This window comes from Salvelinus namaycush, chromosome 11, assembly GCF_016432855.1.
Source record: "Salvelinus namaycush isolate Seneca chromosome 11, SaNama_1.0, whole genome shotgun sequence".
Lineage (NCBI taxonomy): Eukaryota > Metazoa > Chordata > Actinopteri > Salmoniformes > Salmonidae > Salvelinus > Salvelinus namaycush.
The window spans coordinates 33,664,861-33,678,349 of NC_052317.1; the positions used below are offsets into that span (position 1 = coordinate 33,664,861).

Below are 13,489 nucleotides of genomic sequence, written 5' to 3' on the forward strand. Positions count from 1 at the left end.
TATCAATTTATCAATGAACCTACCAGGTACAACCCCAAATCCGTAAACACGGGCACCCTCATAGATATCATCCAAACTAACTCGCCCTCCAAATACACCTCTGCTGTTTTCAATCAAGATCTCAGCGATCACTGCCTCATTGCCTGCATCCGTAATGGGTCTGCGATCAAATGACCACCCCTCATCACTGTCAAACGCTCCCTAAAACACTTCTGCGAGCAGGCCTTTCTAATCGACCTGGCCGGGGTATCCTGGAATGACATTGACCTCATCCCGTCAGTAAAGGATGCCTGGTTGTTCTTTAAAAGGGCCTTCCTTACCATCTTAAACAAGCATGCTCCATTCAAAAAATGTAGAACCAGGAATAGATATAGTCCTTGGTTCACTCCGGACCTGTCTGCCCTTGACCAGCACAAAAACATCCTGTGGCGTTCTGCATTAGCATCGAATAGCCCCTGTGATATGCAACTTTTCATGGAAGTTAGGAACAAATATACCCAGGCAGTTAGGGAAGCTAAGGCTAGCTTTTTCAAACAGAAATTTGCATCCTGTAGTACAAACTCAAAAAAGTTCTGGGACACTGTAAAGTCCATGGAGAATAAGAGCACCTCCTCCCAACTGCCCACTGCTCCGAGGCTAGGAAACACTGTTACCACCGATAAATCCACTATAATTGAGAATTTCAATAAGCATTTCTCTACGGCTGGCCCGCCCAAGCCCCCACCATTTCTCCTTCACACAAATCCAGATAGCTGATGTTCTGAACGAGCTGCAAAATCTGAACCCCTACAAATCAGCCGGGCTAGATAATCTGGACCCTCTCTTTCTAAAATTATCTGCCGAAATTGTTGCAACCCCTATTACTAGCCTGTTCAACCTCTCTTTCGTATCGTCTGAGATTCCCAAAGATTGGAAAGCTGCCACGGTCATCCCCCTCTTCAAAGGGGGTAACACCCTAGACCCAAACTGCTACAGACCTATATCTATCCTACCTTGTCTGTCTAAGGTCTTCTAAAGCCAAGTTAACAAAGAGATTACTGACCATTTCGAATCCCACAGTACCTTCTCCGCTTTGCAATCTGGTTTCAGAGCTGGTCATGGGTGCACCTTAGCCACGCTCAAGGTCCTAAACAATATCATAACCGCCATCGATAAGAGACATTACTGTGCAGCTATATTCATCGACCTGGCCAAGGCTTTCGACTCTGTCAATCACCACATTCTTATTGGCAGACTCAACAGCCTTGGTTTCTCAAATGATTGCCTCGCCTGGTTTACCAACTACTTCTCTGATAGAGTTCAGTGTGTCAAATTGGAGGGCCTGTTGTCCGGATCTCTGGCAGTCTCTATGGGGGTGCCCCAGGGTTCAATTCTCGGGCCGACTCTCTTCTCTGTATACATCAATGATGTCGCTCTTGCTTCTGGTGATTCCCTGATCCACCTCTACGCAGACGACACCATTCTGTATACTTCTGGCCCCTCTTTGGACACTGTGTTAACTAACCTCCAGACGAGCTTCAATGCCAAACGACTCTCCTTCCGTGGCCTCCAACTGCTCTTAAACGCAAGTAAAACTAAATGCATGCTATTCAATCGATCACTGCCTGCACCTGCCCGCTCGTCCAGCATCACTACTCTGGACGGCTCTGACTTAGAATACGTGGACAACCACAAATACCTAGGTGTCTGGTTAGACTGTAAACTCTCCTTCCAGACTCACACTAAGCATCTCCAATCCAAAATTAAATCTAGAATCGGCTTCCCATATCGCAACAAAGCATCCTTCACTCATGCTGCCTAACATACCCTCATAAAACGGACCATCCTACCGATCCTCAACTTCGGCGATGTCATCTATAAAATATCCTCCAACAGTCTACTCAACAAATTGGATGCAGTCTATCACAGTGCCATCCGTTTTGTCACCAAAGCCCCATATACTACCCACCACTGCGACCTGTACGCTCTCGTTGGTTGGCCCTCGCTTCATACTCGTCGCCACACCCACTGGCTACAGGTTATCTACAAGTCTCTGCTAGGTAAAGCCCCGCTTTATCTCAGCTCACTGGTCACAGTAGCAGCACCCACTCATAGCACGTGCTCCAGCAGGTATATCTCACTGGTCACCCCCAAAGCCAATTCCTCCTTTGGTCACCTTTCCTTCCAGTTCTCTGCTGCCAATGACTGGAACGAACTGCAAAAATCACTGAAGCTGGAGACTCATATCTCCCTGACTAGCTTTAAGCACCAGCTGTCAGAGCAGCTCACAGATCACTGCACCTGTACATAGCCCATCTGTAAACAGCCCATCTATCTACCTCATCCCCATACTGTATTTATGTATTTATCTTGCTCCTTTGCACCCCAGTATCTCTACTTGCACATTCATCTTCTGCACATCTACCATTCCAGTGTTTAATTGCTATATTGTAATTACTTCGCCACCATGGCCTATTTATTGCCTTAACTCCCTTATCTTACCTCATTTGCACTCACTGTATATAGACTTTTTGTTTTCTTTTTCTCTACTGTATTATTGACTGTATGTTTTGTTTATTCCATGTGTAACTCTGTGTTGTTGTATGTGTCGAATTGCTATGCTTTATCTAGGCCAGGTCGCAGTTGCAAATGAGAACTTGTTCTCAACTAGCCTACCTGGTTAAATAAAGGTGAATTTAAAAAAAAATAATAATAATAATAAAACACACTCAGTCACAACACACCTGCCTGCAAAAGTGCATTGTGAGTGACGTCACCAGCAGGCGCTCAGCTCGTGCACAGGCAGCAGGCCAGCAGCAATTTCAGCAAATTGCAAATTATAGTTGGCTGACTGCAGCAGCAGTAGTACGGGTTCGACGAGACAAACCCAATGAATATAGTTGGTCACGAATGTTTGATCTTGAACAGAACTTACAACATCAATCAACATGTCTCAATCAAAATTGTACAGCCAGAAGTACAAAAAAGAGTGGGAGTCTGTACCTGAAGAAATGTAAAATCATATTTTTCGCTGAGATGGCCAGTCAATTTGAGTAACGTTTTTGTGTATTCTACGTAATGACGCAGTTTTACGTTATCACGCAATGACATCACAATGTCATTTAGCAACTTTTAGCAACAAATCAACCTGCCTCTAGCAACTTACCCTGAAAATTAGTTGGCAACACTGACTAAAACTCCAATATCAAAGATACAGAGCCTTCAGATATTCACACCCTTTGACTTTTTCCACATTTTGCTGTGTTACAAAATGAGATTAAATGGATGTAATTGTAATTTTTTTGTCAACGACCAACACCGAATACTCTGTAATGTCAAAGTGGAGGGAAAATTTGAACATTTGTAAAAAAAACTAATATACCTTGATTAGATAAGTATTCAACCCCCTGGGTCAATACATGTTAGAATTACCTTTGGAAGCGATTACAGCTGTGAGGCTTTCTAGGTAACTCTCTAAGAGCTTTCCACACCTGGATTATGCAACATTTGCCCATTATTCTTTTCAAAATTCTTCAAGCTCTGTCAAATTGGTTGTTGATCATTACTAGACAACCATTTTCAGGTATTGCTATAGAATTTCAAGTAGATTTAAGTCAAAACTGTAACTCGGCCACTCAGGAACATTCAATGTCTTGGTAAGCAACACCAGTGTAGATTTGGCCTTGTGTTTTAGGTTATTGTCCTGCTGGAAGGTGAATTTATCTCCCAGTGTCTGGTGGAAAGCAAACTGAACCAGGGTTTCCTCTAGGATTTTGTCTGTGCTTAGTTCCATTCTGTTTCTTTTTTATCCTAAAAAACTCCCCAGTCCTTAACGATTACAAGCATACGTATAACATGATGCAGCCACCACTATGCTGAAAATATGAAGAGTGGTACTCTGTGTTTTATTGGATTTGCCCCAAACACTTTGCTTTCAGGACAAAAAATGAATTGTTGCAAACTGGATGCATATTTTGGAATATTTTTATTCTGTACAGGCTTCCTTCTTTTCATTCCCAATTAGATTAGCATTGTGGAGTAACTACAATGTTGTTGATCCATCCTCAGTTTTCTCCTATCACAGCCATTAAACTCTTAACTGTTTTAAAGTCCCCGTTGGCCTCATCAAGGACCCCACACACCCCATTAACGAGCTATTCTCTCCCTTACCTCACCATGCTCAGAGGGATAGTCAATGCCTGTTCTTTTCTTCTTCTTTTCTTACACATTTACCAATAGGTGCCCTTTGCGAGGCATTGGAAAACCTCCCTGGGCTTTGTGGTTGAATCTGTATTTGAAATTCACTGCTCAACTGAGTGACCATACAGATAATTGTGTGTGGGGTACAGAGATTAGGTAGTCCATGCAATTTATGTGACTTGTTAAGCACATTACCTGACCTTATTTAGGTTTGCCTTAACAAATGGGTTGAATACTAATTAACTCAAGACATTTCAGATTTTCATTTTTAATTAGTACAAATTTCAATAAACAATTCCACTTTGACATTATGGGGTATTTATTTTAAATGTACCTTTATTTAACTAGACAAGTCAGTTAAGAACAAATTCTTATTTACAATGACAGCCTACCAAAAGGCATCCTGCGGGGACGAGGGCTGGGATTAAAAATAAAAATATAGGACAAAACACACATCACAACAAGAGAGACACCACAATACTACATGAAGAAAGACCCAAGACAACAACATAGCATGGTAGCAACACAAAACATGGTACAAACATTATTGGGCACAGACAACAGCACAAAGGGTAAGAAGGTAGAGACAACAATACGTTACGCGAAGCAGCCACAACTGTCAGTAAGAGTGTCCATGATTGGGTCTTTGAATGAAGAGTATTGTGTGTAGGCCAGTGACAAAAAAAATCTCTATTTAATCAATTTTAAATTCAGGCTGTAACAAAATGTGGAAAAAGGGGTGTGAATAGTTTCTGAATGCACTCTATGTAATTGCCTACTGCAGTACCTTCTGTCCTAGACCATGTCCTGTACCAAAACAATGCCGGGAAATAGTAGAGAAGCAACACTAGATAGGAAAAAAGGCCATGTTTATTTAGTTATCAAGGCAATAACATTTATTCCCCAGTTGGTCAAAATCAGAGATCACCTTCACATACAAAAAAAACCCCAGGTCAATTAACAATTCCATCAATACATGATTAAAAACATGTGGGCATGATGTTATTAAATCCTGCAATTTATGTCTAGATTTAAAATAAAGTTGATTTTTAAAGACTGCAACCCAAATAAAAAAAATACTATTTCGATATCCGAATGTTTAAGCATAGTAGTGGTCATTCAGCTGATCACACATCCAAAGTCCATTTGCCCGACATAAGGTTTCATTCTCCTGAGAAATGACAGGAAAGCTATTGTACATGAGTTAAAACAACCAGTTCTGCCTAACCTGTCTGTTGGTCACCCTAACCTGTCTGTCTACTTGTCTGGCGTACCTATCGTGTGTAAAAAAAACAAAAAAACATCTGTCTGTCCTGTTTGGTTGTGAGAGTAGTGGTCACTGGTCACAGGTTAGTATGCGGCGTTGTTGGGTTCCCTGACGACGCTGAAGAGGACATCTGCCTTGGTACTGACAAAGTATGTCACCAGTAGCGATGTGAACAACACAGCCACTCCCACACCTAAGGTCAGCATCTATGAGAGAAATTAAGAGAAAAGAAAAAAGGTAAATAATGTGATTCTCTTCTACCATCATCTTTATCAGACAATGGATAGTCAAATGTGTAAAAAAAATATACAATAAAAATAATATTTTACCACTTACACAGGCTTACTAGATTCAAACAGAACTACATGAACGTATACAAAACTGTAATTAAATAAACAGATGGATCACGGTGGGAAAATTGTGTGCAGTTTTACCTCCAGGTCCCGGCTGGCTACTAGGAAAATTCGAGCTTTGATGAACTTCCACTGCGATTCTGTCCATGTGGAATATTCTTTGGAAACGTAATCCCCCAGCACGAAGGCGGGGGACACTGCCTTGGCCAGGCGTACTGCTGTGCGTATGCAGAAAGACTCCCTCTGGGTGCTGTTGGGTGGGACCACGCCCTGAACCCAGAAATAAGAGTACATCTGAGGGAGAGAATGAGCGATTCAGAGTGCGGTGTGGTTCCAGCAATACAAAGAAACACATTTTAAATTTTTAAACATCTATCCATCAGCACAGACAGATCCAGAGGCACATTTACATATGTGCTCTCATTCGGCAGCTCATCTGGCTTCTTGCACTGGCTCTGGGTGAGGTTGGTGGCTGTTCCCGTTAAATTGGCCAGGAGATATTGGACCAGATAGGTCAGTGCGTTAGCCTGATGGGACAACTTGGCAACACCAACGTAGTACCAGGGTGGGTTGGGCTCTGAGAGACATAAAACACAACGCAATGAAGACCCAAGTACCTTCTTTATGGACGTGAGTGTCTGTGACTAGTCCATATCTGCATGGGTTTTACAATGTCAGTAGTAGCAGAATACCTCTATGGTGTCAAAGGGTGTCCTTGTGAAAAAGTATCAGACTAAAACTCACGGAGAACGTCCTTCAGTTCTGGGGCCATCACTGCCTGAAACCAGCTGTTGTTGGATCTAACCAGAAACCCATACAGCATCTGGGTCACCTGAGAGAGAGATGCAGTGTTGGTCAAACAATTCTGCTCAATGTCCAAAAAAAGTGCATTTTAAAAGATTGTAGATGTTGAGAATGATATATGTTAACAGATATTGACAGTGTCATGGAAAATAACAGACAGTATGACTGATCAGTTAAAAAACATTTTTTTTGCCCTTTTTCTCCCCAATATAATTTTATGGTATCCAATTGGTAGTTACAGTCTTGTCTCATCGTTGCAACTCCCGTACGGACTCGGGAGAGGCAAAGGTCGAGAGCCGTGCACCCTCTGAAACACAACCCAACCAAGCCGCACTGCTTCTTGACACAATACCCACTTAACCCAGAAGCCAGTCGCACCAATGTGTCAGCCGAAACACCGTGCACCTGGTCCGCCACAGGAGTCGCTAGTGCGCGATGGGACAAGGACATCCCTGCCGGCCAAACCCTCCCCTAACCCGGATGACGCTGGACTAACTGTGCGCCGCCGCATGGGTCTCCCGGTCGCGGCCGTCTGCGACAGAGCCTGGACTCGAACCCAGAATCTCTAGTGGCACAGCTAGCACTGCCTTAGACCACTGCACCACTCGGGAGGCCATGACTGATCAGTTTGACTTGTACAACACCTCATCAATCATCGAGTCTTACTGTTTTGGGGTCTGCATTGATGTTGTTGACTTGGGAGTTGTTTCCCCCAGCCTGCTTGAAGAGAGCGCGGGCAACTGCAGTAGCCACCTCGGTAAGAGACTGAAAGAGTACAGTGAGGGAGGGAAGAGAGAGAGATATTATTCTAACAGACAATGGAATGGAAACTGTGACTATTACAAATCAATCCATCAGTGGGTTTACTATGGTAACAATACCTTTGCAGTATCAGTCACAAACTCTAGCTGTTCCTCTGGACTCAAGTTAGATGGATAAGTCAGGTTCAGGTGGGCAGCGTTGTCATAAAAACTCTCATAGTACCTGCGCATGGGTAAACGAATTGCAAAAATCGCTGAAGTTGGAGACTTATATCTCCCTCACTAACTTTAAACATCAGCTATCTGAGCAGCTAACCGATCGCTGCAGCTGTACACAACCCATCTGTAATTAGCCCATCCAATCTACCTACCTCATCCCCATATTGTTTTTATTTACACACCAGTATTTCTACTTGCACATCATCATCTGCACATCTGTCACTCCAGTGTTAATTGCTAAATTGTAATTACTTCACCACTATGGCCTATTTATTGCCTTAACTCCTTACACCATTTGCATACACTGTATATAGACTTTTATTCTCTATTGTGTTATTGACTGTACGTTTGTTTATTCCATGTGTAACTCTGTGTTGTTGTTTGTGTCGCACTGCTTTGCTTTATTTTGGCCAGGTCGCAGTTTTAAATGAGAACTTGTTCTCAACTGTCCTACCTGGTTAAATGAAGGTGAAATAAAAACTTTTAAAAAACTGGGTAAAACACTACACTAATAAAGAAATCCATATCAGGCAAGATAAAGATTGCAGTAATAAAAATGATCAGCAACGACAGACCATAGTCAAACACTCACCTATTGTTGAAAGCTGTTTGATGGTCTGCAAGAACAATCCCTGGAATTGCCCGAGCTCGGAGGAAACGCTGAAAGGAGGAGGGCGGGAGTGGCTGAGAAAAACCTGTCTCAACAAATGAGAAGTTGAGACCAGCCGTGGAGGACTGTAAGTTTTTTACAAGATTCGTAACCTGAAACAGAGGTAAGCGGTTGGGAAAAGTGGGTTGAGAGAGAGCATAATGAAGAGAATATAGAAAAAGGGGTGGATGAGGATGGACCAGGTAAGCGCGCCACAAATAGAAGCATTTCACTCCCCCTTACCTCGTCATGGACGGTGTTGTTCCTCCTGGACACAGGGTCTGAGTGAAGAAATAGGTTGGTGCCACTGCGCACTGCTACCTAACAAATGACATAACAGATTCATTGTTATTTGTTGGTTGATTGTATATCCATGTATTTTACACATTGATGCCTGTTGTGTACTTGAGTATTCAATGAGAATATATACATGTCTTAACCTGTCCAATCTCCAGTATTGAGTGAACATTGTCCAGGTCTATCACAAACTTGTTATTCTTCATGTCATAAACCATTCGAGAGCTGCCAATGTAGTCAAATACTTCCTGAAAGAGAGGAATAAGCTATAAAACATCCTCTTACAGTACAACACTGAACACTACTGCTATATGATAAAGTGACCACATGGGACTCCATAATTGACATACCACAGATTGACTTGCTAAGGGAGACCGAAGGAACTCACCCCGTTGAAGAAGGCAAAGAGGATATTCCGTGTGGGAGGGGCTTCCTGAGTGGCTTCACGTAGTGCCTGGGCAGCAGCCAGCAGAGTGACAAACCCTGAGACACTCCCCTCCGCTCCTGCAGAATCCTCCAAGAAAAATGCCCTGCTGTCCAGCTACAAAAATGGAGAAAGAATCCAGTGTCCAGTCAATTTTCCATAAACGCCAAACAAGGAAAAACCATGTAAGGATTGTATAGAAGGAAATGGTACAGAGCAAATACCAAAGTACTTTTCAGGATGTGTATAACACACACTGGAATGTGGCTCATATTGTATATACTATTTTGTAGATTCCAAAAGGCTTAGACATCTGTGAACATGTGACAAGATGTGTCAGTGGGAGGCAAGGCCTCAATGCATCACCCACCCTGGCTGCTGCTATAACAACACTCTCGTTCTCCTTGTGACCAAAGGCGGTGCTGTTATAAGGTCGGATGAAAGCCAACACATTATAACCACCAAGAGGTTCACACACCTTCACTGTGAGAGAGAGCAAGAGAGATGTCTGTAAGACATACATGACAGTGTGTGTATTGACTACTCACGCATATACAATAATGCATCTTTGTATACCTGGGAAGCTGCTGAAGTCGATGCTGCTGCGTCTCATGCAGGTTGCAGTGTCAGTGACAGCATACATATGAGAGAAGAGTTGCATGGCACACAGAGGATACTGCAGGCCACTGCCGTTCACCACACGATTATGATCAAAGTAGCACTGCAGGTAGAGAGTGGATACATTTATCAGAATGAGGAGCACATTGTTTTAATACACAGAAATACTGTAGAATAAGACATCTCCTCTGTTTTTTGGATAAAGACATTTCATGGTCATTAAGTGACATGATTTTACCAGACTGGGTTGTGACTGCTTGAAGTGACTCCTCACCTGTTTGATGATCTCTGTTTCATTGTCTTCTTTCAGGGAGAAGACAGGGAAGTCAAATTCCTCATAGGATAGACCGTTCCCCCGAGGATTCCATACAGTCGTGTTACAGTGCGCTAAATTATGATCATAGGTTTCCGTGTAAACACCTGAGGATAAAAGTAAACAAATGACATTCAAAAAGCATGCTGGTTAGCAAAGATCATTTGGTCATTTTGACAGACTGGCGTCCTAACGCCTGATCCTCCTACCTGTGTTCTCATTGGGACATGTTGTATGTGGCGAGAACTCTGGTAGGCTAGTTTTTGGGACCACCACAACCCCTGCCACCCTGCTGGAGGCATTCTTCATCTTCATCATGATGGACCTGTAAAATGATGACAATGTTTGAGTATGAGGGGGCTACTAGGATATAGATCATATCATTGTGTGGCTGTGCTGAACAAGTCACAGTGAGTGTGTTCCAACTTTGTTCTGGAGGTCAATGGAGATGGAGTTGACTGTTTTTGGCTGTGTGTGTAACCTACTTGGTGAAGAGGGATGACTCCAACAAGACCATATAAGGAGGATTGGGTCCTTTGCTCAAAGGCCATTCCAGATCTGCCTCAGACTCCAAGACATGGATCACCCCTGTATCACCTGATATCGAGGCTGAGACACAGGATAGAAAAAAATGCTTGTCTTAGTATGCAAATATCCAGCATTACATAAATATAGCAAGGATACAGAGCACAGTATTGTACCAAGCAGAGTGTGTGTGTGTCATGTCACTCACACTGGCAGCCAATCTGATGTGTAGCATTGAGCAGTCGGACGCATGGTACAGTGTTATTCAGTTCAACATAAATCTTCTGCGCAACAGAGTTACAACTCACATCTGAAAGACAAAAGAAGAGAAACAATTGAATTGAAGTGACCAGTTTCTGTAATGATGTATTCCCAAGACATCAAATTGTATTGGTCGGTACACAGTTTAGCAGGTGTTATGGTTGGTGCAGCAAAATGCTTATGTTCATAGTTCCTATCAAATAATGCAGTAAATGCCAATAAGCACAAAATAATATATTAATTTTGTACAGTAGTAGATATAAATAGAATGTCAACAAATTTGCTTACATTCCTGTTAATGAGCATTTCTCCTTTGCCAAGATAATCCATCCACCTGACAGGTGTGGCATATCAAAAAGCTGATTAAACATAATTATCATTACACAGGTGTACCTTGTGCTGGGGACAATAAAATGCCACCCTAAAATGTGCAGTTTTGTCACACAACGCCACAGAAGTCTCAAGTTTTGAGGGACCATGCAATTGGAATGCTGACTGCAGGAATGTCCCCCAGAGCTGTTGCCAGAGAATTTAATGTTCATTTCTCGACCATATGCGGCCTCCAATGTAATTTTAGAGAATTTGGCAGTATGTCCAATTGGCCTCACAATCGCAGACCACGTATAACCACGCCAGCCCAGGATTTCCACATCCAGCTTCTTCACCTGCGGGATCGTCTGAGACCAGTCACCCGGACAGCTGATGAAACTGAGGAGTATTTCTGTATGTAATAAAACCCTTTTGTGGGGAAAACCTATGCTTGTCCCTTGCCCAGTCATGTGAAATTCATAGATTAGTGCCAAATTATTTTATTTCAATTGACTGATTTCCATATATGAACTGTAACTCAGTAAAATCGTTGAAATGATTGCATGTTGAATTTATTTTTGTTTTGTATATAATGCCTGTACAGCCGCCCACCCACTGCTTGCCTTGAGCTCACGAGTGGTCACGCTGTGGCTGACTCAAGTTGTGGTGCCTAGCAGCAACAGTATTACTTTCACAAGTTTTCTAGCTAGCCAGCTGGTTAACATGGCTATCTATCTAGCTAAGTGCATCACATACGGGATTTCAAATAACTTGCTACATAATTCGGGTTGTCTAGTGTAAAATTATAAAGCATTATAATCCATAGGACCTCACTGTCAGCAACGTCGTTGGCTAAATAATTGGGCTATTAGTTAGCTGTAGTTTACTGAGCCAAACTAAAACGGTAATAAGATATAGGTAAGTGAAAGCAAGTAGCTAGTATTAACGTTACAAACGAAAGGTATTCTTACTTTTGAAAAGCCAACAAACTATGAACATAACCCATTTCGATGATTCCAAAACCATCTTCCTGGTTTCATAAAGAACAGTTAAAAACACAGGAAGCGTTGCTGTAAAACTTGTTCTAGGTTCCGATATTGCAAAACCTCATCAAAATGGCAGTGAAAACAGAACATAGAGATAGATAGAGGACTCATCTTTATAGCCATAATAGCGTCATTGACAGCATGGGCAGCGCGATTGAGTCTTCAAACCTATAGAAATCCCACCCAGTCAAAGTATGTGGCGGAGTTGAACCGCTAATGGAGCAGAACACTTCAGGTTCTATCCAACCACTCCAGCTAAAAACCTCTCTGCCTAACAGGGATAAAAACTGCCACTCCAAATAAGCTCCATTCATTAAAATCACAATTTAACCAACACCAATCTATTTTTGTGACTACCTGGACCTACCATTTGGTTTTGAAGTATTGAAACAAAACCATATAAAAAATGTGTTGCCTTTATTTAACTTTATATGATTTGAATGAAAATTATTTTAATAAACATGAAAAGGTGAATGTAAGAAGAGCTCATCATTTCAAATAGGCTACATGTCATATTAAACAGCATATACACACTCTAAATAGGCCAGGAGCCAGACAGGCATAGCTGGGGAAGTAGAGTTTTTGCCCATGCTTCATAAGGCGATATTGGCCCAGTGCACTACTTTTGTGGAAAAAAATATTGTTTAAAAAATATATATACACTACCGGTCAAAAGTTTTAGAACACCTACTCATTCAAGGGTTTTTCTTTATTTTTACTATTTTCTACATTGTAGAATAATAGTGAAGACATCAAAATTATTAAATAACACATGGAATCATGTAGTAACCAAAAAAGTGTTAAAACACATCAAAATATATTTTATATTTGACATTCTTCAAAGTAGCCACCCTTTGCCTTGATGACAAGCATTTGAAGTAAGCATTTCACTGTAAGGTCTACACCGGTTGTATTCGGTGCACGTGACAAATAAACTTTGATTTGATTTGCTGGTTAAGTGTGCCTTGAATTCTAAATAAATCACAGACAGTGTCACCAGCATAGCACCATCACACCTCCATGCTTCACCACACATGCGGAGATCATCCATTTACCTTCTCTACATCTCACAAAGACAAGGCGGTTGGAACCAAAAATCTCAAATATGAACTCATCAGACCAAAGAACAGATTTCCACCGGTCTAATGTCCATTGCTCGTGTTTCTTGGACCAAGCAAGTCTCTGCTTCTTGTCGGTGTACTTTAGTAGTGGTTTCTTTGCAGCAATTCAACCATGAAGGCCTGATTCATGCAGTCTCCTCTGAACAGTTGATGTTGAGATGTGTATGTTACTTGAACTCTGAAGCATGTATTTGGGCTGCAATTTCTGAGGCTGATAACTCTAATAAACTTTACCTCTGCAGCATAGGGAACTCTGGGTCTTCCTTACCTGTGGTGGTCCTTATGAGAGCCAGTTTCATCAAAGCGCTTGATGGTTTTTGCGACTGCACTTGAAGAAACTTTC

General features: G+C 42.0%; 1 protein-coding gene across 1 annotated transcript; it reads right to left on the bottom strand.

Annotated features, from left to right (window-relative positions):
* Positions 1 to 5,031: 5,031 nt before the first annotated feature.
* On the bottom strand, positions 5,032 to 12,088 carry LOC120056067 (nicastrin-like). Its single transcript, XM_039004214.1, has 17 exons — positions 11,951 to 12,088; positions 10,618 to 10,719; positions 10,370 to 10,493; positions 10,094 to 10,209; positions 9,846 to 9,991; positions 9,530 to 9,674; positions 9,324 to 9,436; positions 8,918 to 9,070; positions 8,673 to 8,777; positions 8,476 to 8,553; positions 8,176 to 8,345; positions 7,485 to 7,587; positions 7,270 to 7,368; positions 6,544 to 6,631; positions 6,210 to 6,376; positions 5,881 to 6,093; positions 5,032 to 5,652 (listed from the first exon to the last, which is right to left on the bottom strand). Exons 1-17 carry the CDS (start codon positions 12,003 to 12,005, stop codon positions 5,530 to 5,532), a joined length of 2,100 nt encoding a protein of 699 aa, XP_038860142.1. The 5' UTR covers positions 12,006 to 12,088; the 3' UTR covers positions 5,032 to 5,529.
* Positions 12,089 to 13,489: the final 1,401 nt, after the last annotated feature.